Source organism: Hemitrygon akajei, chromosome 24 (assembly GCF_048418815.1).
Source record: "Hemitrygon akajei chromosome 24, sHemAka1.3, whole genome shotgun sequence".
Classification (NCBI taxonomy): Eukaryota; Metazoa; Chordata; class Chondrichthyes; order Myliobatiformes; family Dasyatidae; genus Hemitrygon; species Hemitrygon akajei.
The window spans coordinates 5487081-5513160 of record NC_133147.1 but is presented as its reverse complement, the minus strand read 5'-3'; the positions used below and the strand labels follow the sequence as shown (position 1 = coordinate 5513160).

Below are 26080 nucleotides of genomic sequence, written 5' to 3'. Positions count from 1 at the left end.
CCTCACTGCAGAGACCCCCACCCATTCCCCTTACCCTGCCTCGCTGCAGAGACCCCACCCCTTCCCCCTTACCCTGCCTCACTGCAGAGACCCCCACCCCTTCCCCCTTACCCTGCCTCGCTGCAGAAAACCGCACCCCTTCCCCCTTACCCTGCCTCGCTGCAGAGACTCCCACCCTTCCCCCTTACCCTGCCTCGCTGCAGAGACCCCCACCCCTTCCCCCTTACCCTGCCTCACTGCAGAGACCCCCACCCCTTCCCCCTTACCCTGCCTCGCTGCAGAGACCCCCACCCCTTCCCCCTTACCCTGCCTCGCTGCACAGACCCCCACCCCTTCCCCCTTACCCTGCCTCGCTGCAGAGGAGACCCCCACCCCTTCCCCCTTACCCTGCCTCGCTGCAGAGACCCCCACCCCTTCCCCCTTACCCTGCCTCGCTGCAGAGACCCCCACTCCTTCCCCTTACCCTGCCTCACTACAGAGACCCCCACCCCTTCCCCTTACCCTGCCTCGCTGCAGAGACCCCCACTCCTTCCCCCTTACCCTGCCTCGCTGCAGAGACCCCCACCCCTTCCCCCTTACCCTGCCTCGCTGCAGAGACCCCCACTCCTTCCCCTTACCCTGCCTCACTGCAGAGACCCCCACCCCTTCCCCCTTACCCTGCCTCGCTGCAGAGGAGACCCCCACCCCTTCCCCTTACCCTGCCTCGCTGCAGAGGAGACCCCCACCCCTTCCCCCTTACCCTGCCTCGCTGCAGAGGAGACCCCCACCCCTTCCCCCTTACCCTGCCTCGCTGCAGAGACCCCCACCCTTCCCCCTTACCCTGCCTCGCTGCAGAGACCCCCACCCCTTCCCCCTTACCCTGCCTCACTGCAGAGACCCCCACCCCTTCCCCCTTACCCTGCCTCGCTGCAGAGACCCCCACCCCTTCCCCCTTACCCTGCCTCGCTGCACAGACCCCCACCCCTTCCCCCTTACCCTGCCTCGCTGCAGAGGAGACCCCCACCCCTTCCCCCTTACCCTGCCTCGCTGCAGAGACCCCACCCCTTTCCCCTTACCCTGCCTCGCTGCAGAGGAGACCCCCACCCCTTCCCCCTTACCCTGCCTCACTGCAGAGACCCCACCCCTTTCCCCTTACCCTGCCTCGCTGCAGAGACCCCCACTCCTTCCCCCTTACCCTGCCTCGCTGCAGAGACCCCACCCCTTCCCCCTTACCCTGCCTCGCTGCAGAGACCCCACCCCTTTCCCCTTACCCTGCCTCGCTGCACAGACCCCCACCCCTTCCCCCTTACCCTGCCTCGCTGCAGAGACTCCCACCCCTTCCCCCTTACCCTGCCTCACTGCAGAGTCCCCACCCCTTCCCCCTTACCCTGCCTCGCTGCAGAGACCCCCACCCCTTCCCCCTTACCCTGCCTCGCTGCAGAGACCCCCACCCCTTCCCCCTTACCCTGCCTCGCTGCAGAGACCCCCACCCCTTCCCCCTTACCCTGCCTCGCTGCAGAGACCCCCACCCCTTCCCCCTTACCCTGCCTCGCTGCAGAGACCCCCACCCCTTCCCCCTTACCCTGCCTCGCTGCAGAGACCCCCACCCCTTCCCCCTTACCCTGCCTCGCTGTAGAGACCCCCACCCCTTCCCCCTTACCCTGACTCGCTGTAGAGACCCCCACCCCTTCCCCCTTACCCTGCCTCACTGCAGAGACTCCCACCCTTTCCCCTTACCCTGCCTCACTGCAGAGACTCCCACCCCTTCCCCCTTACCCTGCCTCACTGCAGAGACTCCCACCCCTTCCCCCTTACCCTGCCTCACTGCAGAGACCCCACTCCTTGCCCCTTACCCTGCCTCGCTGCAGAGACCCCCACCCCTTCCCCCTTACCCTACCTCGCTGCAGAGACCCCCACCCTTCCCCCTTACCCTGCCTCGCTGCAGAGACTCCCACCCCTTCCCCCTTACCCTGACTCGCTGTAGAGACCCCCACCCCTTCCCCCTTACCCTGCCTCACTGCAGAGACCCCACTCCTTGCCCCTTACCCTGCCTCGCTGCAGAGACCCCCACCCCTTCCCCCTTACCCTACCCTCGCTGCAGAGACCCCCACCCTTCCCCCTTACCCTGCCTCGCTGCAGAGACTCCCACCCCTTCCCCCTTACCCTGACTCGCTGTAGAGACCCCCACCCCTTCCCCCTTACCCTGCCTCGCTGCAGAGACCCCACCCCTTCCCCCTTACCCTGCCTCGCTGCAGAGACCCCCACCCCTTCCCCCTTACCCTGCCTCACTGCAGAGACCCCCACCCCTTCCCCCTTACCCTGCCTCACTGCAGAGACCCCCACCCCTTCCCCCTTACCCTGCCTCGCTGCAGAGACCCCCACCCTTCCCCCTTACCCTGCCTCACTGCAGAGACCCCCATACCTTCCCCCTTACCCTGCCTCACTGCTGAGACCCCCACCCCTTCCCCCTTACCCTGCCTCACTGCAGAGACCCCCACCCCTTCCCCCTTCCCCTGCCTCGCTGCAGAGGAGACCCCCACCCCTTCCCCCTTAGCCTGCCTCGCTGCAGAGGAGACCCCCACCCCTTCCCCCTTACCCTGCCTCGCTGCAGAGACCCCACCCCTTCCCCTGCCTCGCTGCAGAGGAGACCCCCACCCCTTCCCCCTTACCCTGCCTCACTGCAGAGACCCCCACCCGTTCCCCCTTACCCTGCCTCGCTGCAGAGGAGACCCCCACCCCTTCCCCCTTACCCTGCCTCGCTGCAGAGACCCCCACTCCTTCTCCCTTACCCTGCCTCACTGCAGAGGAGACCCCCACTCCTTCCCCCTTACCCTGCCTCGCTGCAGAGGAGACCCCCACCCCTTCCCCCTTACCCTGCCTCGCTGCAGAGGAGACCCCAAGCCCTTCCCCCTTACCCTGCCTCGCTGTAGAGACCCCCACCCCTTCCCCCTTACCCTGCCTCGCTGCAGAGGAGTCCCCCACCCCTTCCCCCTTACCCTGCCTCGCTGCAGAGGAGACCCCCACCCCTTCCCCCTTACCCTGCCTCGCTGCAGAGACCCCCACTCCTTCCCCCTTACCCTGCCTCGCTGCAGAGACCCCCACCCCTTCCCCCTTACCCTGCCTCGCTGCAGAGGAGACCCCCAGCCCTTCCCCCTTACCCTGACTCGCTGCAGAGGAGACCCCCACCCCTTCCCCCTTAACCTGCCTCACTGCAGAGACCCCACCCCTTCCCCCTTACCCTGCCTCGCTGCAGAGACCCCCACCCCTTCCCCTTACCCTGCCTCGCTGCAGAGACCCCCACCCCTTCCCCTTACCCTGCCTCGCTGCAGAGACCCCCACTCCTTCCCCCTTACCCTGCCTCGTTGCAGAGACCCCCACCCCTTCCCCCTTACCCTGCCTCGCTGCAGAGACCCCCACCCCTTCCCCTTACCCTGCCTCGCTGCAGAGACCCCCACCCCTTCCCCCTTACCCAGCCTCGCTGCAGAGACCACACCCCTTCCCCCTTACCCTGCCTCACTGCAGAGACCCCCACCCCTTCCCCCTTACCCTGCCTCGCTGCAGAGACCCCCACCCCTTCCCCCTTACCCTGCCTCGCTGCAGAGACCCCCACCCTTCCCCCTTACCCTGCCTCGCTGCAGAGACCCCACCCCTTTCCCCTTACCCAGCCTCGCTGCAGAGACCACACCCCTTTCCCCTTACCCAGCCTCGCTGCAGAGACCACACCCCTTCCCCCTTACCCTGCCTCACTGCAGAGACCCCCACCCCTTCCCCCTTACCCTGCCTCGCTGCAGAGACTCCCACCCCTTCCCCCTTACCCTGCCTCGCTGCAGAGACCCCCACCCCTTCCCCCTTACCCTGCCTCGCTGCAGAGACCCCCACTCCTTCCCCTTACCCTGCCTCACTACAGAGACCCCCACCCCTTCCCCTTACCCTGCCTCGCTGCAGAGACCCCCACTCCTTCCCCCTTACCCTGCCTCGCTGCAGAGACCCCCACCCCTTCCCCCTTACCCTGCCTCGCTGCAGAGACCCCCACTCCTTCCCCTTACCCTGCCTCACTACAGAGACCCCCACCCCTTCCCCTTACCCTGCCTCGCTGCAGAGACCCCCACTCCTTCCCCCTTACCCTGCCTCGCTGCAGAGACCCCCACCCCTTCCCCCTTACCCTGCCTCGCTGCACAGACCCCCACCCCTTCCCCCTTACCCTGCCTCGCTGCAGAGGAGACCCCCACCCCTTCCCCCTTACCCTGCCTCACTGCAGAGACCCCACCCTTCCCCCTTACCCTGCCTCGCTACAGAGACCCCACCCCTTTCCCCTTACCCTGCCTCGCTGCAGAGACCCCACCCTTCCCCCTTACCCTGCCTCGCTACAGAGACCCCACCCCTTTCCCCTTACCCTGCCTCGCTGCAGAGACCCCCACTCCTTCCCCCTTACCCTGCCTCACTGCAGAGACCCCCACACCTTCCCCCTTACCCTGCCTCACTGCAGAGACCCCCACCCCTTCCCCCTTACCCTGCCTCACTGCAGAGATCCCCACCCCTTCCCCCTTACCCTGCCTCGCTGCAGAGGAGACCCCCACCCCTTCCCCCTTACCCTGCCTCGCTGCAGAGGAGACCCCCACCCCTTCCCCCTTACCCTGCCTCGCTGCAGAGACCCCACCCCTTCCCCTGCCTCGCTGCAGAGGAGACCCCCACCCCTTCCCCCTTACCCTGCCTCACTGCAGAGACCCCCACCCCTTCCCCCTTACCCTGCCTCGCTGCAGAGGAGACCCCCACCCCTTCCCCCTTACCCTGCCTCGCTGCAGAGACCCCCACTCCTTCCCCCTTACCCTGCCTCACTGCAGAGGAGACCCCCACTCCTTCCCCCTTACCCTGCCTCGCTGCAGAGGAGACCCCCACCCCTTCCACCTTACCCTGCCTCGCTGCAGAGGAGACCCCAAGCCCTTCCCCCTTACCCTGCCTCGCTGTAGAGACCCCCACCCCTTCCCCCTTACCCTGCCTCGCTGCAGAGGAGACCCCCCACCCCTTCCCCCTTACCCTGCCTCGCTGCAGAGGAGACCCCCACCCCTTCCCCCTTACCCTGCCTCGCTGCAGAGACCCCCACTCCTTCCCCCTTACCCTGCCTCGCTGCAGAGACCCCCACCCCTTCCCCCTTACCCTGCCTCGCTGCAGAGACCCCCACCCCTTCCCCCTTACCCTGCCTCGCTGCAGAGGAGACCCCCAGCCCTTCCCCCTTACCCTGACTCGCTGCAGAGGAGACCCCCACCCCTTCCCCCTTACCCTGCCTCACTGCAGAGACCCCACCCCTTCCCCCTTACCCTGCCTCGCTGCAGAGACCCCCACCCCTTCCCCTTACCCTGCCTCGCTGCAGAGACCCCCACCCCTTCCCCTTACCCTGCCTCGCTGCAGAGACCCCCACTCCTTCCCCCTTACCCTGCCTCGTTGCAGAGACCCCCACCCCTTCCCCCTTACCCTGCCTCGCTGCAGAGACCCCCACCCCTTCCCCCTTACCCTGCCTCGCTGCAGAGACCCCCACCCCTTCCCCCTTACCCAGCCTCGCTGCAGAGACCACACCCCTTCCCCCTTACCCTGCCTCACTGCAGAGACCCCCACCCCTTCCCCCTTACCCTGCCTCGCTGCAGAGACCCCCACCCCTTCCCCCTTACCCTGCCTCGCTGCAGAGACCCCCACCCTTCCCCCTTACCCTGCCTTGCTGCAGAGACTCCCACCCCTTCCCCCTTACCCTGCCTCGCTGCAGAGACCCCCACTCCTTCCCCCTTACCCTGCCTCGCTGCAGAGACCCCCACTCCTTCCCCTTACCCTGCCTCACTACAGAGACCCCCACCCCTTCCCCTTACCCTGCCTCGCTGCAGAGACCCCCACTCCTTCCCCCTTACCCTGCCTCGCTGCAGAGACCCCCACTCCTTCCCCCTTACCCTACCTCGCTGCACAGACTCCCACCCCTTCCCCCTTACCCTGCCTCGCTGCAGAGGAGACCCCCACCCCTTCCCCCTTACCCTGCCTCGCTGCAGAGACTCCCACCCCTTCCCCCTTACCCTGCCTCGCTGCACAGACTCCCACCCCTTCCCCCTTACCCTGCCTCGCTGCACAGACTCCCACCCCTTCCCCCTTACCCTGCCTCGCTGCAGAGGAGACCCCCACCCCTTCCCCCTTACCCTGCCTCACTGCAGAGACCCCACCCTTCCCCCTTACCCTGCCTCGCTGCAGAGACCCCACCCCTTTCCCCTTACCCTGCCTCACTGCAGAGACCCCACTCCTTCCCCCTTACCCTGCCTCGCTGCAGAGGAGACCCCCACCCCTTCCCCCTTACCCTGCCTCGCTGCAGAGGAGACCCCAAGCCCTTCCCCCTTACCCTGCCTCGCTGTAGAGACCCCCACCCCTTCCCCCTTACCCTGCCTCGCTGCAGAGGAGACCCCCACCCCTTCCCCCTTACCCTGCCTCGCTGCAGAGGAGACCCCCACCCCTTCCCCCTTACCCTGCCTCGCTGCAGAGACCCCCACTCCTTCCCCCTTACCCTGCCTCGCTGCAGAGACCCCCACCCCTTCCCCCTTACCCTGCCTCGCTGCAGAGGAGACCCCCAGCCCTTCCCCCTTACCCTGACTCGCTGCAGAGGAGACCCCCACCCCTTCCCCCTTACCCTGCCTCACTGCAGAGACCCCCACCCCTTCCCCCTTACCCTGCCTCGCTGCAGAGACCCCCACCCCTTCCCCTTACCCTGCCTCGCTGCAGAGACCCCCACCCCTTCCCCTTACCCTGCCTCGCTGCAGAGACCCCCACTCCTTCCCCCTTACCCTGCCTCGTTGCAGAGACCCCCACCCCTTCCCCCTTACCCTGCCTCGCTGCAGAGGAGACCCCAAGCCCTTCCCCCTTACCCTGCCTCGCTGTAGAGACCCCCACCCCTTCCCCCTTACCCTGCCTCGCTGCAGAGGAGACCCCCACCCCTTCCCCCTTACCCTGCCTCGCTGCAGAGGAGACCCCCACCCCTTCCCCCTTACCCTGCCTCGCTGCAGAGACCCCCACTCCTTCCCCCTTACCCTGCCTCGCTGCAGAGACCCCCACCCCTTCCCCCTTACCCTGCCTCGCTGCAGAGGAGACCCCCAGCCCTTCCCCCTTACCCTGACTCGCTGCAGAGGAGACCCCCACCCCTTCCCCCTTACCCTGCCTCACTGCAGAGACCCCACCCCTTCCCCCTTACCCTGCCTCGCTGCAGAGACCCCCACCCCTTCCCCTTACCCTGCCTCGCTGCAGAGACCCCCACCCCTTCCCCTTACCCTGCCTCGCTGCAGAGACCCCCACTCCTTCCCCCTTACCCTGCCTCGTTGCAGAGACCCCCACCCCTTCCCCCTTACCCTGCCTCGCTGCAGAGACCCCACCCTTCCCCCTTACCCTGCCTCGCTGCAGAGACCCCCACCCCTTCCCCCTTACCCAGCCTCGCTGCAGAGACCCCCACCCCTTCCCCCTTACCCTGCCTCACTGCAGAGACCCCCACCCCTTCCCCCTTACCCTGCCTCACTGCAGAGACCCCCACCCCTTCCCCCTTACCCTGCCTCGCTGCAGAGACCCCCACCCCTTCCCCCTTACCCTGCCTCGCTGCAGAGGAGACCCCCACTCCTTCCCCCTTACCCTGCCTCACTGCAGAGACCCCCATCCCTTCCCCCTTACCCTGCCTCGCTGCAGAGACCCCCACCCCTTCCCCCTTACCCTGCCTCGCTGCAGAGACCCCCACCCCTTCCCCCTTACCCTGCCTCGCTGCAGAGACCCCCACCCCTTCCCCTTACCCTGCCTCGCTGCAGAGACCCCCACCCCTTCCCCTTACCCTGCCTCGCTGCAGAGACCCCCACTCCTTCCCCCTTACCCTGCCTCGTTGCAGAGACCCCCACCCCTTCCCCCTTACCCTGCCTCGCTGCAGAGGAGACCCCAAGCCCTTCCCCCTTACCCTGCCTCGCTGTAGAGACCCCCACCCCTTCCCCCTTACCCTGCCTCGCTGCAGAGGAGACCCCCACCCCTTCCCCCTTACCCTGCCTCGCTGCAGAGGAGACCCCCACCCCTTCCCCCTTACCCTGCCTCGCTGCAGAGACCCCCACTCCTTCCCCCTTACCCTGCCTCGCTGCAGAGACCCCCACCCCTTCCCCCTTACCCTGCCTCGCTGCAGAGGAGACCCCCAGCCCTTCCCCCTTACCCTGACTCGCTGCAGAGGAGACCCCCACCCCTTCCCCCTTACCCTGCCTCACTGCAGAGACCCCACCCCTTCCCCCTTACCCTGCCTCGCTGCAGAGACCCCCACCCCTTCCCCTTACCCTGCCTCGCTGCAGAGACCCCCACCCCTTCCCCTTACCCTGCCTCGCTGCAGAGACCCCCACTCCTTCCCCCTTACCCTGCCTCGTTGCAGAGACCCCCACCCCTTCCCCCTTACCCTGCCTCGCTGCAGAGACCCCACCCTTCCCCCTTACCCTGCCTCGCTGCAGAGACCCCCACCCCTTCCCCCTTACCCAGCCTCGCTGCAGAGACCCCCACCCCTTCCCCCTTACCCTGCCTCACTGCAGAGACCCCCACCCCTTCCCCCTTACCCTGCCTCACTGCAGAGACCCCCACCCCTTCCCCCTTACCCTGCCTCGCTGCAGAGACCCCCACCCCTTCCCCCTTACCCTGCCTCGCTGCAGAGGAGACCCCCACTCCTTCCCCCTTACCCTGCCTCACTGCAGAGACCCCCACCCCTTCCCCCTTACCCTGCCTCGCTGCATAGGAGACCCCCACCCCTTCCCCCTTACCCTGCCTCGCTGCAGAGGAGACCCCCACTCCTTCCCCCTTACCCTGCCTCACTGCAGAGACCCCCACCCCTTCCCCCTTACCCTGCCTCGCTGCAGAGGAGACCCCCACCCCTTCCCCCTTACCCTGCCTCGCTGCAGAGACCCCCACTCCTTCCCCCTTACCCTGCCTCGCTGCAGAGACCCCCACCCCTTCCCCCTTACCCTGCCTCGCTGCAGAGACCCCCACCCCTTCCCCTTACCCTGCCTCGCTGCAGAGACCCCCACTCCTTCCCCCTTACCCTGCCTCACTGCAGAGACCCCCACCCCTTCCCCCTTACCCTGCCTCGCTGCAGAGGAGACCCCCACCCCTTCCCCCTTACCCTGCCTCACTGCAGAGACCCCCACCCCTTCCCCCTTACCCTGCCTCGCTGCAGAGGAGACCCCCACCCCTTCCCCCTTACCCTGCCTCACTGCAGAGACCCCCACCCCTTCCCCCTTACCCTGCCTCGCTGCAGAGGAGACCCCCACCCCTTCCCCCTTACCCTGCCTCGCTGCAGAGGAGACCCCCACTCCTTCCCCCTTACCCTGCCTCACTGCAGAGACCCCCACCCCTTCCCCCTTACCCTGCCTCACTGCAGAGACCCCCACCCCATCCCCCTTACCCTGCCTCACTGCAGAGACCCCCACCCCTTCCCCCTTACCCTGCCTCACTGCAGAGGAGACCCCCACCCCTTCCCCCTTACCCTGCCTTACTGCAGAGACCCCCACCCCTTCCCCCTTACCCTGCCTCACTGCAGAGGAGACCCCCACCCCTTCCCCCTTACCCTGCCTCGCTGCAGAGGAGACCCCCACCCCTTCCCCCTTACCCTGCCTCACTGCAGAGACCCCCACCCCTTCCCCCTTACCCTGCCTCACTGCAGAGACCCCCACCCCTTCCCCCTTACCCTGCCTCACTGCAGAGACCCCCACCCCTTCCCCCTTACCCTGCCTTGCTGCAGAGGAGACCCCCACTCCTTCCCCCTTACCCTGCCTCGCTGCAGAGACCCCACCCCTTCCCCCTTACCCTGCCTCGCTGCAGAGGAGAGCAGCTCGGTGCTGTTGATCTGCCCCGCGTCATAAAGTGCAAGCTGCTGAAGGATCTTCTGCTTGGCCGGGTTTACCACGATCTGCCGGGACGGCAAGGACGAATCTGTGGCGGAGACGAGAAGAGTTTTCAGCAGTGGGTTCCCTGCCTGGGGTTGAGGTTGGGGAGATGAGCGTGTGGACAAGCGGAGATAGTTGCAAGTTCACCACCTTGTGTTGTGTTCTGTAACTACTGATGAGACCCGAAACCAGACGACAGGACAAGCGGGAATTCAAGATAACCTTTTATTCGGTAAAACTGCGCCAGCCCCAAAATTCTACTCAAACTCACACTCCACAACACCACTATTTAAATGGTTTACCCCAGAAAAATTGAATCCTTGATTAGGACAACGACCAATCAGTGGACTGGTTTCAGCTGATCATTTTGGCTTGCCGTAACACCCCGTGAGATTCCATTCATCGTATATAGAACGAAACACAATAGAATCAATGAAAAACCGCACGTGACAGAGACAGACAAACACCCAATGTGCAAAAACAATAATAAATAAGCAATGAATGTGCAGAATGCAAGTGAGTCCATAGCTTGTGGAATCTCAGTGCTGGCGTGGGTGCAGGGCAAAAGAAGGGGCAGTGCGGTTGAGGGATAGGTCAGCTGGTTGAGTGGAGCTGCAACAACAACCTTGTACCCAGCATCAGCAAGACCAGGGAACTGGGAGAAACGAGGCTCCCTCCCTTTCCCCCAGCTCCTGGTGTCACGAGGTGGGGACAAGGGTGCTGGGAGAGGACCCACACGCAGGACACAAACATGTCGTTCTCAGGTACAATAAAATAGCGTTCATTACTCGCTACGCAGAAGATCGGGAAATCAAGGACAAAGAGGAATAGGAACCTCAGACTACGGGACTAGGGACTTGGATCACCGCGGACCTGGGACAATGACAGTGGGAACGTGGACGGCCGCGGACCTTGGACACGGACAGTGGGAACGTGGACGGCCGCGGACCTTGGACACGGACGGGGGAACGTTTCCAGCCGCGGACCTTGGACACTGACAGCGGGAACGTGGACGGCCGCGGACCTTGGACACGGACAGCGGGAACGTGGACGGCCGCGGACCTTGGACATTGACAGTGGGAACGTGGACGGCCGCGGACCTTGGACAATGACAGTGGGAACGTGGACGGCCGCGGACCTTGGACACGGACAGTGGGAATGTGGACGGCCGTGGACCTTGGACACGGACAGCGGGAACGTGGACGGCCGCGGACCTTGGACACGGACAGCGGGAACGTGGACGGCCGCGGACCTTGGACATTGACAGTGGGAACGTGGACGGCCGCGGACCTTGGACAATGACAGTGGGAACGTGGACGGCCGCGGACCTTGGACACGGACAACGGGAACGTGGACGGCCGCGGACCTTGGACACGGACGGCGGGAACGTGGACGGCCGCGGACCTTGGACACGGACGGCGGGAACGTGGACGGCCGCGGCCCTTGGACACGGACGGCGGGAACGTGGACGGCCGTGGACCTTGGACTTGGACAGTGGGAACATGGATCGTCACGGCCATGACTGGGACCCTGGGGACTGGGATCCATTGATCACCGCGGCTGGGAACATGGAACCTGGATCATCGTGGACCCTGGACTAGGAGACTAGGACCTTGATTCACCGCAGTCAGAAACGTGGACACCATGGATCGCCGCAGCCATAAACGTGGATACCAAAACACAGGGCATGAACATCGAGCCAGGACTCCACCTTCCACTCAGGCACCGAGCTGGGACTCTTCTTCGAGGGGTAGACACGGACAATGGGCATGAACGTCGAGCCAGGACTCCGCCTTCCACGCAGGCACCGAGCTGGGACTCTTCTTCGAGGAGTAGACACAGACAATGGGCATGAACGTCGAGCCAGGAGTCTGCCTTCCACTCATCCCTGGCAGTTTGACCTTGCCCAGACCCACTCTGGCGAAGGAAGGTGAATTGCTGGAACTCTGATGCTGGCTGAATAACTCTGGCTTGTCGTAGCGACGGCGACTTGCGAAGGCTTCTTAACACTCTCACCCCGAACGGCTAAAGCCAGGGGCTTGTAAGCTGCCAGTTTGGGTCGAGGGTAGATTACCTTAATGGCCAGCTCAAGGGACACATGAAACGGAATTAGAAGGGAACAAAGAGTCAATGGTCTGGATCATAACGCAACCTAACTAAATTTAAGGGGGAACCGATCCGGACCATGACACCTGGTGCGCAGGGTGGGGGTGAGTGTCTCGATCTGAGGGCTGGTGGTCCGAGCCACTGGATGTGTGGATGGCCACTTGGGTGTGCAGTGTCTGGTCAGGCTGTTACTGCGTCGAGTGGGTGGGGTCCAGTGAGAGCCGTCCTGCCTAAAGGGAAGAGTGGGCTCCGGCAATGACACATGGGAGGAGGTAAGTCACTGGCAGAGTTAAGAAACAGCACGGGTGGTTGCAGGAAGAGCTACAGGCAAACACAGAAAACACCACAGGACACACAGGGTGGCTACAGGCGAACACAGAAAACTCCAGGAGAGACCCAGGAAGAGCTATAGGCAGACACAGAAAACATCACGGAAGACACAGAGATAGCTACAGGAGAGACGAGTAGACAGAAAACACCCTGGGCGGACACAGGAAATATTACGGCCAGCACGGGAAGAGCCAAAGCCGTACACTTTTAGAAACGTTAGATAAATGCTCTCTTACCTTGGGAGTCGGTGGACAGGAAGGATGCGTGGGCTCTGTGGGGCTCACCCGAGAGCGGGGGCCAGGATGGGCTGCCGGACATCTGGGTGGACGTGTCCACTGGACGCAGGGAGGGGTGGAGCCAGGCGGAGCTGCTGAGGCTCCGGTGCCAGGGGCCGGTTGAACTATAATCGCTCTCCACGGGCTGGCAGAACTTGGCCGGCCCCGGCGGGGTGCACTCGGGGATGGGGGCTGCAGCCCAGTCCCGGGCGGGGTTGACCGTGTCACCGGCAGCGAATCGGTAAGTGTTCTGCACCGGGCTCAGCGATGAGCGCTGGAGTCTGTCTGAGAGCTCCGGCACCAAGATGTTGGGGAGCGAGGCAGCCTCCTGACAGGGCGGCGTCCGCAGACGGTTCCTCAGCTTCTCCAGCCTCTCGTACACCTGCAGCAGGGGTTACGGAGGGAGGGGGAGAGATAGGGAGAGTGAAGAGGATAGAGAGGGAGAGAAAGAAAGAGAGAAGGAAAGAGAGATGGAGGCAGCAAAGGAGGGAGTGAGAGGGGGAGAGAGAAGGGGAGAGTAAAGGGGGAGAGACAAATTGGGGTGAGAGAGATGTGGGGGAGAGATGGAGAGGGGATGGGGTAAAGGTGGGAGATGGGGTGAAAGGGGTTAGAAGGGGAGGGGGAGAAGGGGAGGGGAGAGGGGGTAAGGGGGAGAATGGGTAAGGGGAGAAGGGGTAAGGGGGAAAAGGGGTAAGGGGAGAAGGGGTAAGGGGGAGAAGGGGTAAGGGGGAGAAGGGGTAAGGGGGAGAAGGTCAGGAAGGGAGAGAGAAGAGGAAATGTGAATGACTGGTTTATTTATTGCATGTACTGATCTTGCAGATTGTTCATACAAATAATCGAGGCAGTATAAGGTAGGGGACAGGCTCTACAAGGTGGAATAAGTCCACCAGAGTGTATTTATATCGTCACTGCCAGGCTGCAATTGAGGACAACAGATCAAGATAGGTGAATTGATTTATTAATTCACACACATACTGAGTTACAGTGAGAAAAGACGGTGTCTTATGGAGTCTGTTTCACTACATCAGTGCATTAGTATCTAAATCACAGACAAGAGAAGATCTGCAGATGCTGGAAATCAGAGCAACACACACAAAATGACGGAGGAGCTCAGCAGGCCAGGCAGCATCTATGAAAAAAAAGTAGTCAGGTCAAAACCCTTCAGCAGGACTGGAGAAAAAAAGCTGAGGAATAGGTTTAAAAAGTGGGAGGAGGGGAGAGAGAAACACCGGGTGATAGGGGGAGGGAAGTAAAGGTTGGGAAGTTGATCGGTGAAAGAGAGAGAAGGCCGTGAAAGAAAGAAAAGGGGGAGGAGCACCAGAGGGAGGTGATGGGCGGGCAAGGAGGTAAGGTGAAGCAGGGAAAAGGGGACGGGAAATGGTGAAGTGGGCGGAGGCATTACCGGAAGTTTGAGAAATCGATATTCATGCCATCAGGTTGGAGGCTACCCAAACAGAATATAAGGCGTGGCTTCATCACAACAGTGGATGGACATATCAGAACAGGAATGGGAAATGGAATTAAAATGGGTGGCCACTGGGAGGTCCTGCTTGTTCTGATGGATGGAGCGTAGATGCTTGGTGAAGTGATCTCCCAAGCTACATCGGGTCTCACCGATATACAGGAGGCCACACCGGGAGCACCTGCTACATCAATGACTGCATTGGTGCTGCTTCCTGCACCCGTGCTGAGCTCGTCAACTTCATCCACTTCACCTCCAATTCCCGCCCTGCCCTCAAATTCACCTGCTCCATTTCCAATACCTCCCTTCCCTTTCTCGATCTCACTGTCTCTTATCTCTGGAGAGAGCTTATTACAAACCCACAAACTCTCACAGCTACCTGGACTATACCTAGTCCCATCCTACTACTAGTAAAAACACCATCCCCTTTTCTCAATTCCTCCAACTTCACTGCATCTGCTCTCAGGTTGAGGCTCTTCATTGTAGAGCGAAGGAGCTGTCCTCCCTTTTCAAAGAAAGGGGCTTCACTTCCTCCACCATCAACGCTGCCCTCTACCACATCTCTGCCATTTCATGCTCTTACCCCATCCTCCCGCCACCCCACTAGGGATGGGATTCTCACCTACCCCCTCACCAGCTTTTGTGTCCAGCACATAATTCTCCAAAACTTCTGCCACCTCCAGCTGGATCCTACCACCAAACACATCTTTCCCTCCCCCCCCCCCACTGCTTTCCGCAGGGATCGCTCCCTATGTGACTCCCTCGTCCGTTCATTTCCTCCCCACCGATCTCCTTCCTAGCACTTATCCTTGTAAGCAGAACAAGTGTGACACCAGTCCCTACACCTCCTCTCTCTCTACCATTCATGGTCCTAAACAGTCCTTCCAGGTGGGGCAACACTTCACCTGTGAGTCTGTTGGGGTCATTGACTGTGTCTGGTGTGGCCTCCTGTATATCGGTAGATTGGGAGACCGCTTCACTGGGCATCCACTCCGTCCACCAGAACACGGGACCTCCCAGCGGCCACCCATTTTAATTCCATTTCCCATTCCCATTCCGATACGTCCACCCATGATCTCCTCCACTGTCGTGATGAAGCCACATTTAGGTTGGAGGAACAACACCTCATATTCCGTTTGGGTAGCCTCTAACCTGATGGCACGAACATCGATTTCTCAAACTTCCAGTGATGTCCCTCACCCCCTCATTCATTACCCATCCCCTTTTCCCTTCTTCACATCTCCTTGCCCGTCCATCGCCTCCCACTGGTACTCATCTCCCCCCTTTTCTTTCTTCCATGGCCTTCTGTCTCTTTCACCGATCAACTTCCCAGCTCTTTATTTTAGTTGTCTCCAAACGCCAGGCCGCGGACCGGTACTGGGCTGCGAGAAAACAATATGTTTTGTCAATATGAAACGATATGAGTCAGCTGCATCTTTCCTCATTCCCTGTCACACCCACTATTGAACCTGAATGCACGCAAGGTCATCAGTCACCTAAACGCAGTGATACCCTAGCGCCAGGGATTACTGGTTGGCCTCGGGTAACCAGCCGTTGCTACCGTCCTGGAGCGCGGACAGGTGGGCGCCGCCTCTAAACCTGTTTAGCACACTGAATGTTCATGGGGAACCCGGTGCTAAAATATTCCCAGACAACCTAATTCGGGCTCAGAGTTTCGTAGGTAGCAGAACAGCTACCTCGCTGCGATCTACTGAAAGTCATCCCTCGAGCCAAACTTTGGTTGGCCGCTCTCTCCGGACTGCAACCGCTGCGGCACTGGCACGAGGATCTCTGGCCCTGACCTTGTCCTCTCACTGGTGTGTTGCAATGATTTTATATGTTCATGCGAGGAAAATATGTGCTGTTTGTTTAATATCCAAACGTTACTTAAAATGTTATGATGCTATTGACTTTTAAGTGACTTATAAGTGTGTTTAATATTAAATTCGTTAGATAAACCCTTTTAGAAATGGAATTGAGCATATTAGCCATTTATAAATGACTTATAGTTGACTTATCACCTATATTCCGGTCGTGATTAACACCCCCCCCCCCCGCACCCCCGTCGGCCGGTCCGCAAGAATATTGTCAATATTAAACTGGTCCACGGTCAAAGAAGGCCAGTGAACCCTGCTTTACTTCATCCCACCTCCTCCAGGTTTCACCTGTCACCTGGTGTTTCTCTCTCCCCTCCTCCCACTTTTTAAATCAACTCCTCTGCTTTTTTCTCCAGTCCTGCCGAAGGGTTTCGCCTGTACTTTTTCCCCATAGATGCTGCCTGGCCTGCTGAGTTCCTCCAGCATTTTGTGTATTTTGCCTGAAATGCATTAGTACTATTCAGTAATATATCAGTACTATTTATGTACAGTGGCTATAAAAAGTATTCACCCCCCCCCGGGAAGTTTTCATGTTTTATTGTTTTACAACATTGAATCACAGTGGATTTAATTTAGCTTTTTTGACACTTAGCAACAGAAAAGATACTTTTGTGTCGAAGTGAAAACAGATCTCTACAAAGTGATCGAAATTAATTACAAATATAAATAATACAAATAATTGATTTCATGAAGACTCACGCACTTCAAGTTAGGATTTAGCAGATGTACCTTTGGCAGCAATAACAGCCTTAAGTCTGTGTGGATAGGTCTCTATCAGCTTTGCACATCTGGACACTGCAATTTTCCCCCATTTTTCTTTACAAAACCATTCAAGCTCTGTCAGATTGCATGGGGATTGAGAGTGAACAGCCCTTTTCAAGTCCAGCCAAAAATTCTCAATTGGATTGAGGTCTGGACTCTGACTTGGTCATTCCGGGGCATTAACTGTTGTTTTAAGCCATTCCTGTGTAGCTTTGGCTTTATATTTGGGGGTCATTGTCAACCATAACAGAGTCAATGAAAGACCACCCCAGTTTGGGCATTCAACCAGTGTGCAAAACACAACAAACTGTGGAAGTACAAAAAAAAAAGAAATAACAATAATAATAAATAAATAAGCAATAAATATCAAGAACATGGGGGGGGGGGGGAGTCATTCATTCTTTGGGGCACTCCTGTGGATGTTTGTGAAGAAAAAGAATTTCAATGATTTCTCTGACATTAAATGTATCTTTGAAACCTACTGAAGAGTCCATAGGTTGTGGGAACATTTCAGTGATGGGGTAAGTGAAGTTATCACTCAAGAGCCTGATGGTTGAGGGGTAGTAACTGTTCCTGAAGCTGGTGGTGTGAGTCCTGAGGCTCCTGTACCTCCTTCCTGATGGCAGCAGCAAGAAGAGAGCATGTCCTGGGTGGTGGGGGTTCCCTGATGATGGACGCTGCTTTCCTACGACAATGTTTCGTGTAGATGTGATCAATGGTGGGGAGGACCTTACCCACGTGTATAGTTTTTATTATTATGTATTGCAATTTTCTGTTTCTGTAAAACAACGAACAGTGGACCCAGCTCTGATCCCTGCAGTGCACCATTACTACATCCTCACACACCCGCCCCCTCCATCTGCCTCTCTGCTACACTACACAACCACTATTCTGAGCTTAGAATTTCCCATTCCACATCCACATCTCTGCAGTTTCTTGTGGTTGCGGGCAGAACAGTTTCCCTACCGTGATGCATCCAGAGAGGTCGCTTTCTATGGTTCATCACAGAGGTTAGGAGAGGCCCTCAACTATTGGTGTTGGTTTGTTATTGTCACGTGAACCAAGATGCAGTGGAAAGCTGGTATTACAGTCTGTTCATTACACTGCATTGGGGTAGAACACGGAACGCAGAGTAAAGTGTAACAGAGAAAGCGTAGCACAAGTAAACAATAAGCTGCGAGATCGTCAGAATCAGGTTTAATATCACTGACATACAGCACTGAGCAAAAGTCTTATGCACACATATATATAGCGAGGGTGCCTGAGACTTTTGTACAATGCTGTAATAATTTATAAACTGCTCTGTACTGCTGCTGCTACCAGGAAAACAAAACAAATTTCATGACGTGAGAGTGATGATAAACCAGATTCTGATATGGGTCCCTGTTGTGGACTGGGAGTGGGAAGGGGGCAGGGAGAGAAGCATCATGGTGGGGGAGAAGGGAGGGAGCAGGAAGCACCAGAGAAACATACTGTAATATCAATAAACCAATTGTTTGGAATCAAATGACCTTGCCTGGTGTCTCAGGGCTGGGTGGGTCTGTTACCCGCACCACCCCCTCACCTTGGCACTCTGTCTCTGCCACCTGTCCTGCAGAGATCTACCCTCACCATTCCCAGCAGCCTTTGCTCCTGTCCGATTTACAAACTCGCTCTCTGACAAAAGGCACCCTGACTATGCAAACATTTAGTGCAGCACTGTGTGTTGTATAATTTGTTGTTTTGCAGCAACAGAACATTGCAATACATAATCATAAAAACTATACACGTGGGTAAAGTCCTCCCCACCATTGAGCACATCTACACGGAACGTTGTCGCAGGAAAGCAGCACCCACCCCCCCAGGCCCTGCTCTCTTCTCACTGCTGCCATCAGGAAGGAGAGACAGGAGCCTCAGGATTCACACCACCAGGTTCAGAAACAGTTGTTACCCCTCAACCATCAGGCTGTTGAACCAATGGAGATAACTTCACTTGCCCATCACTGAAATGTTCTCTGACTGGAGGCCTGTGACTAGTGCCGCAGGGACGTGTGCTGGGTCCGCTGTTGTTTGTAGTCTATAGCAACAATCTGGGTGATAATGTGGTTAACTGGATCAAGCCGACAACACCAAGATTGGGCGGTGTAGTGGACAGTGAGGAAGAATACCAAAGCTTGCAAAGTGATCTGAACCAGCTGGAAAACTGGGTTGAGAAATGGCAGATGGAATTGAATGCAGACAAGTGTGAGGACAAACCAGGGAGGGGAGTGGTAGGGCTCTGAGTGCACAGTCGAACAGAGGGATCTGGGAACACAGGTCCATAATCAGTATCACAGGGTCATAATGAAAGCTTTTGGCATAAATCAGAGTACAGGAGCTGAGATGTTACGTCGAAGTTATCTATGACGTTGGTGAGGTCTCATCTAGAGTATTGTGTACAGTTCTGGTCAACTGCCCGCAGAATAGTTTGAAAGACTACAAAGAAAATGTACAAGGATGCTGCCGGGACTCGAAGACCTAAGTTACAAGGAAAGGTTGAACAGGTTTGGACTTTACTCCCTGGAGCATAGGTGAATGAGGAGAGATTCGATAGAGGGATGGAAATTATGAGGGATATAGAGAGGGTAAATGAAAGTAGGCTTTTTCCACTGAGGTTGGGTGAGACTAGAAGTAGAGGTGACGGGTTAAGGGTGAAACCTGAAGGGGAACTTTTCCAATCGTGAGGGTGCTGAGAATGTGGAATGAGCCAGCATGCGAGTCCGACTGCAACACTTGAGAAGTTTGGGTAGGTACGTGGATGGGAGGGGTATGGAGGGCTCTGGTCCCACTGCGAGTCAAAGGGAATCCAGCAGTTTAATAGTTCAGCATGGACTGCTTCTGTGCTGTAGTGTAAAAAAAATTACCTTTGTCATCTTTGGTCTCTTCTTCCTCTTGCGGTGGAGGCAGTCAGAGGCCAAGACGCAGAGCTGTAGTGGAATGTCCCCCGTGCAGGCCCCCGCTCGCTTGTCAAGGTGGTTCTTGCAGACCTTGACAGCTACTTGCTGGCTCCTGGCCACGTCCGACGACACAGAGTGCTCCTGCTTCTCCTCCTCGCTGTCCTCTTCCTCCTCGAGGATGTCCTTCTGCTCAAAGTTGAAAGTAAAAGGGGTTAGCATGGGGCGTCAGAGTGTAGAGTTTGATTCTGATGTAGTCTGTACGTCCTCCCCGTGGAATGCATGGGTTTTCCCAAGTGCTCTGGTTTCCTCCCACACTCCAAAGGCATACTGGGAAGGTTAATTGGTTCTGGTAAATTGTTCCATGATTAGGTTAATTGTTCCTGGTAAATTGTTCCATGATTAAGTTAGGGTTAAATCAGGGTTGTCAGGGTTTGCTGGGCAGCACAGCTCGAAGGGACAAGCCTGTTCCACAATGCACCTCCAGATTTATTATCTAAAAACGAATATGTCAACATAAACTACAGAGATTCATTTTCTTGCAGGCATTCACAGTAGGCCAAAGTAGTACAATAGAATCAATGAAAAGCTACACACAAACAGCCAAAGTACAAAAGACAAACTGTGCAAACACACAAAAAAACAAATAATAATAATAAATAGTAAAATAAATAAATAATACGGAGAACATGAGTTATGGAGTTCCTGAAAGTGAGTCCGTAGGTTGTGTTCAGTGATCAGTTCAGCGTTGGGGTGAGTGAAGTTATCCTCACCAGTTCAGGAGCCTGATGGTTGAGGGGTAACAACTGTTCCTGAACCCGGTGGTGTGGGACCTGAGGCTCATAGCCTTCCCGATGGTCATAGCAAGAGAACATGGCCTGGATGATGGGTGACAAAGGCTTTGAACCATCAAAGCAAAGATGAGAAAACGCAGGGAAATTGGATTAGTAAAGATGGGAAAACGCAGGGAAATGGGATTAGTAAAGATGGGAAAACGCAGGGAAATGGGATTAGTAAAGATGGGAAAACGCAGGGAAATGGGATTAGTAAAGATGGGAAAAGGCAGGGAAATGGGATTAGTAAAGATGGGAAAAGGCAGGGAAATGGGATTAGTAACGATGGGAAAAGGCAGGGAAATGGGATTAGTGTAAGTGGGTGCCTGATTGTCAGTGTAGAGCCTGATTCACTGCGACAGCTGAACCAGCCTTCCACCCTGTCCCACGTGACTGGGGAAGGAGGCACAGGAGAAACTGCTTCCAATGGGGAGGAGTCTCACCAGATACTTGGAATTTGCTGATCCTTCATTTTCCAAAGCCTTCCTTCCAGTCAGAATTTCAAGCAGCACCTACAGAGAGAGGCGGAGAAGGCAGGTGAGTTTGTGTGTACATGTGTAGAACCCTGTAACAGGCCCTTCCTGCCCAACAAGCACATGGCACCCAATTACATACATGTGACCAAAAGACAGAGAATTAGGCCATTTCGTATCAATTCTGCATCTGCATCATTCCATCTTGGCTGATTTATTATCCTTCTCAATACCATTCTCCTGCTTTCACCTCTGTAACCTTTGACACCCTGACTTATCAACCTCCGCTTAAAATATTCCACAGCCTGTGCTTCCACAGCCGTGCGCAGGAATGAGTTCCACAAATCCACCACTCTCTGGCTAAAGAAATTCCTCCTCATCTATGTACTAAAGGGGATGTCCTTCTATTCTGAGGCTGTGCCCTCTTGTCATAGACTCCACCACTATAGGAAACATCCTCTCCATATCCAGTCTATCTAGGTCTTTCAATATCTGTTAAGTTTCAGTGAGACCCCCCCCCCCCCCCCTCACTCTTCTAAACTCCAGTGAACCATTAAGTGCTCCTCATAAGTTCACAGGTTCATTCTCTGGACCATTTAGTAGATAAGGTGCCCAAAACTGCAGTCTGAAACACGGTGACCTACTAACCCGTACATCTTTGGAATGTGGGAGGAAACCGGAGCACCCAGAGGAAACCCACGTGGACACGGAGAGAACATACAAACTCCTCACAGGCAGTGGTGGAATTGGACCCGGGCTGCTGGCGCTGTAACTGTGTTAGGCTAACCGCTGTGACAGTGTCGCCCTTAAAGGGTCTCGGATTGCAAGACCCTGCAGCGGATAGTGAGGTCAGCTGAGAAGATCATCGGGGTCTCTCTTTCCCCCATTACAGACATTTACACCACACGCTACATCCGCAAAGCGAATAGCATTATGAAGGACCCCACGCACCCCTCGGACAAACTCTTCTCCCTCCTGCTGTCTGGGAAAAGGCACCGAAGCATTCGGGCTCTCATGACCAGACTATGTAACAGTTTCTTCCCCCAAGCCATCAGTCTCTTCAATATGCAGAGTCTGAACTGACACCAACTTACTGCCCTCTACTGTGCCTATTGTCTTGTTTATTATTTATTGTAATGCCTGCACTGTTTTGTGTACTTTATGCAGACCTGGGTAGGTCTGTAGTCTAGTGTAGTTTTTCTGTGCTGTTTTTACATAGTTCAGTGTAGTTTTTGTACTGTTTCATGTAGTACCATGGTCCTGAAAAACATTATCTTGTTTTTACTATGTACTGTACCAGCAGTTATGGCCGAAATGACAATAAAAAGTGACTTGACTTGACTTAAAGACAGACAGAGTACCTCAAGGTTGAACAGTATCGCACGTTCGACTCGGTGTTGGGTGCCATGGGGGCGTAGCAGTTAGAGCGTTGCTATTACAGCTCGGGGCATCAGAGTTCAGTTCCAGCGTCCCCTGTAAGGAGTTTGTACGTTCTCCCCATGACCACGTGGATGTCCTCCAGGTACTGCAGTTTCCTCCCACAGACCAAAGATATACCAGTTAGCAGGTCAATTGGTCGCTGTAAATTGTCCTGCGATGGCACTAGGATTAAATCAGGGGTTCCTGGGCTGGAAGGGCCCATTCCCCACCATATCTCCAAATGAATAAACAAAATGATAACTGCCTAACTACAGTAATTGTTTCTGTCTGTGTAATGTCCATATTCATCCATTCCCCGTACAGCCCTGCTATTTGCTAGGTTGTCATTATTGGAAGCCACAGGTTTTTTTAAGTAATACTTTTTATATGATTTGTACTTTTAACAAACTCATGTATTTTCCACAGTATGTGGTGGTTCGTCCCCACTCACTGGCAGAAAGTGGTATAGCAGCTCAACTCACGGTTTATCACCTTTCTCAGTTTTCACTGGTTAAGTGTTGGCACATGACCATGTGATGTAATTGTTTTAATTATGTAGACTAACTAGTTTATTCTTATCTTTATCTATAAAAGTGATAGACGTTTCAGAGGCACCAGCTTTTCTTTGCTTCTTTTATTCTTTAGCCCTTTGTCTTCGCATTGTGCCTCAGCTCTTTAGTTTGCTTAGTAAATGTTCGTGTGCTTGTACTTTAAAACAAACTGAAATCCTCGTCATTCCTGACTCCCTTAAGTACCGTAAGGATCAGAAAACACACAGAGATCCAAAGCAGCGAACTGTGTGGAGGCACTTGAGGGCTGCCCCCAGCACATCCTTAGGTAAACAACATTTCACTGTGTTTTGATGTACATGTGACAACAGGTCTGATCTGTATCCGTTGTATCTGCCTCCTCCAGCATCCCTGGCAGCCCGTTCCAGACACCAGACCACACTTCTGAACGTACCCCTTTTAAATGCAGACCTTCTAGTACTAAACAAAGACTTGGAAGTAAGTCTTTGGAGACCATGACCAGCAAGTCCAAAGACCTGGCTGGACCTAGGGATGAAAATCGTGGCCAGGCTGGGGTGTTGGGCAGGTCTCCTCGAGGTGCTTCCCTACCGAGGCAGGGTGGTGGTCATGAACCAGCCAGGGGCCTCCATGTTGTGGTATCGGATGGTCACCTTGACCCCACCCTCTGCCTTTGCCACAAGAAAGCAGAGGAAATTAATAGAGGTAACACAAACAAAATGCTGGAGGAACCTAGCAGGCCAGGAAGCATCCATGGAAAAAAGACTTATTCTGGGGCAACAGGAAATACAGGACACAAAATACTCAGCAGATGCTGGGGTCAAAGCAACATGCAAAACACGCTGGAGGAATTCAGCAGGTTGGGCAGCGTTCATGGAAACGAACAGTCAACATTTCGGGCTGAGACCCTTCATCAGGACCGTAGCAGTCCTGCATCTCCTGATGGGAGAGAGCGGACAATCCCTGCTGTGTGTCTGTACACGGTTGGTGGCTCTCCAGCCTCAGGACCCTACAGAGGTTCCTGTAAGCCCAGCGCTTTCCCAAGTGTCATACTTTCTCATGACGTGACTACCTCTGCAGAAGCTGCCCGGCTTCTATCAGGACCTGCTAGGAAACAAGGAACATGGTTGCCTGGAGCCGCTGGAGGAGGGTGGGATCCTAGCTCAGGGAATGGCCCATCCCTGCCCTACCTGACCGAGTGGCTCACTGTATGTGATGATTCTGGACAAGCCCACCTCTGCTCAGCTGGAGTTGCTCATTGGACCCAGGCCACGGAATCTTACCTGGGAGCCAGTCCCTCAAAACCTGAGCCATCTCACAGTCAGAGATGCAGGTAGGAGATACTTGTGTGGCCTGCTACTCCACACCATCCATTTCATAGCTCTAATTCACCGCGTTCTGACACGCCATGGCAGTCGGACTTTCCACCTGGGAGCGAGTCCTTTTATAAGGCTGCCCTTGCCTTGCACACTGGGGACCGAGGGGTGGGGTCACAGGGTGATATCCTGTAACAAGTTGTTGTGCAGAGAGGTGTTTCAAATCTGCCAGTCATCACAGAGATGAGGACAGGAATGTGATCATTTCAGCTGTGTTAGTCATGATTTGTCTGTTTTTTGTTTCGAATGGGAATGTACAATGGCACTGAACTGGTTTGAATTTATAATAAATGTATTTCTGTAAAAGGTCAGACACAGAATGAAGCTCCCTCCACACCGTCCCATCACACACTCCTGGGGTCAGACACAGTGTGAAACTCCCACCGACCGTCCCACCACACACTCCCGGGGTCAGACACAGAATGAAGCTCCCTCCACACTGTCCCATCACACACTCCCGGGGTCAGACACAGAGTGAATCTCCCTCCACACCGTCCCATCACACACTCCCGGGGTCAGACACAGAATGAAGCTCCCTCTACACCGTCCCATCACACACTCCCGGGGTCAGACTCCGAATGAAGTTCCCCGTGTCCAGTTCCATCGCACAGCTGAATCTGCCACTTACCACGCCGAAACTGTAGGTGTCGAGCTCCACAGCCAGTTGCCCACTCTTGATGTACTCGTCGGGAAGGTACGCCAACGTCCCCCGCAGATTCCTCGTCCGAGCCACCGTGCAGCTGTTGCCCGAGTTGTTGGAATAGCGGCTGAAACGAGCCAGGCCAAAGTCCCCCAGCTTCGGAACAAAGTGTTCATCCAGGAGAATGTTGGAGCTGCAACACAGGGGAGGGATGGAGACTGAGACGAGCCCGAGGGAGGGGGTCCCAAGCACAGGGGGAGGGCTGCTTATCATCTTGCTGCATTGTTACCTCAGGGATGGAGGTAGAACAGCAGATCTAGTCCCCAGATCGATTTGACACCCTGCTGAAGAGCATCATGGTTCATGAGCATCACCACATGCACTCTCCCTCAGCCCCAACCCCTCCCTCCATCCAGCTCCACAATGCCCCTCATACATTCACATCCACTCGCTGCCCCCCTCACTCCCCTACCCCCTCCACCCTCCCGTCTTCCCCATTTCCACGGCTCCTTCCCGCCCTCTCTGTACCCTCCCCTTCCACTCCCCATTGCCCGTCTCCTCCGCCCTCCCTCTCTCCCCTCCATCCTGCTCGCAGTCTACGCCACTCCCGTCCATTCCCAGCCTCCCTCTGTCCCAGCCTAGAATTTCCTTTGCCTCTGCCCTGCCACCTGTTCCTCATCTTCCCTCTCCCCACAATGTCCTCAGCTTCCCACCACCTGTGCACCATTGTTCATCAGACCATCAGACTTCGGAGCAAAAAGCAGCTTATTTGGCCCATTGAGTCTGTGCCGCCATTTAATTATGGCTGATCTATATGCTTGTCTCAACCCCGTTCTCCTGCCTCCCCCCATTACCTTTGATGCCCTCACTCATCAAGAGCCTGTTAACCTTCCATTTAAATATACTCAATGACGGCCTCCACAGCCATCTGTGGCAACAAATTCCACAGATCCACCACCCTCTGGATAAAGAAATTCCCCTTAATCTTTGTTCGCCTCTCTATCCTGAAGCAGTGCACTCTGGTTCTCGACTCCTCCACTATAGGAAACATTCTCTCCACACCCGCTGTATCTAGACCTTTCAATATTTGATCAGTTTAAGACCATAAGATATAGGAGCACAAGTAGGCCATTCGGCCCTTCAAGTCTGCTCCGCCATTCAATCATGGGCTGATCCAATTCTTCCAGTATCCTTGCTCCCC

At 56.5% G+C, this 26080-nt stretch overlaps 1 protein-coding gene across 1 annotated transcript in view; it reads right to left on the bottom strand.

The window, feature by feature from the left end:
• The window catches only part of irak1 (interleukin-1 receptor-associated kinase 1), a 120936-nt gene that overhangs the window by 9430 nt on the left and 85426 nt on the right, over positions 1-26080 (bottom strand). The window contains exons 10-14 of the mRNA XM_073027902.1: positions 24868-25072; positions 20888-20956; positions 19582-19800; positions 12560-12980; positions 9808-9933 (exon numbers count right to left, since the gene is read on the bottom strand). Coding sequence (XP_072884003.1) covers positions 9808-9933; positions 12560-12980; positions 19582-19800; positions 20888-20956; positions 24868-25072 — 1040 coding nt within the window. The remainder of the gene's footprint in view (positions 1-9807; positions 9934-12559; positions 12981-19581; positions 19801-20887; positions 20957-24867; positions 25073-26080) is intronic.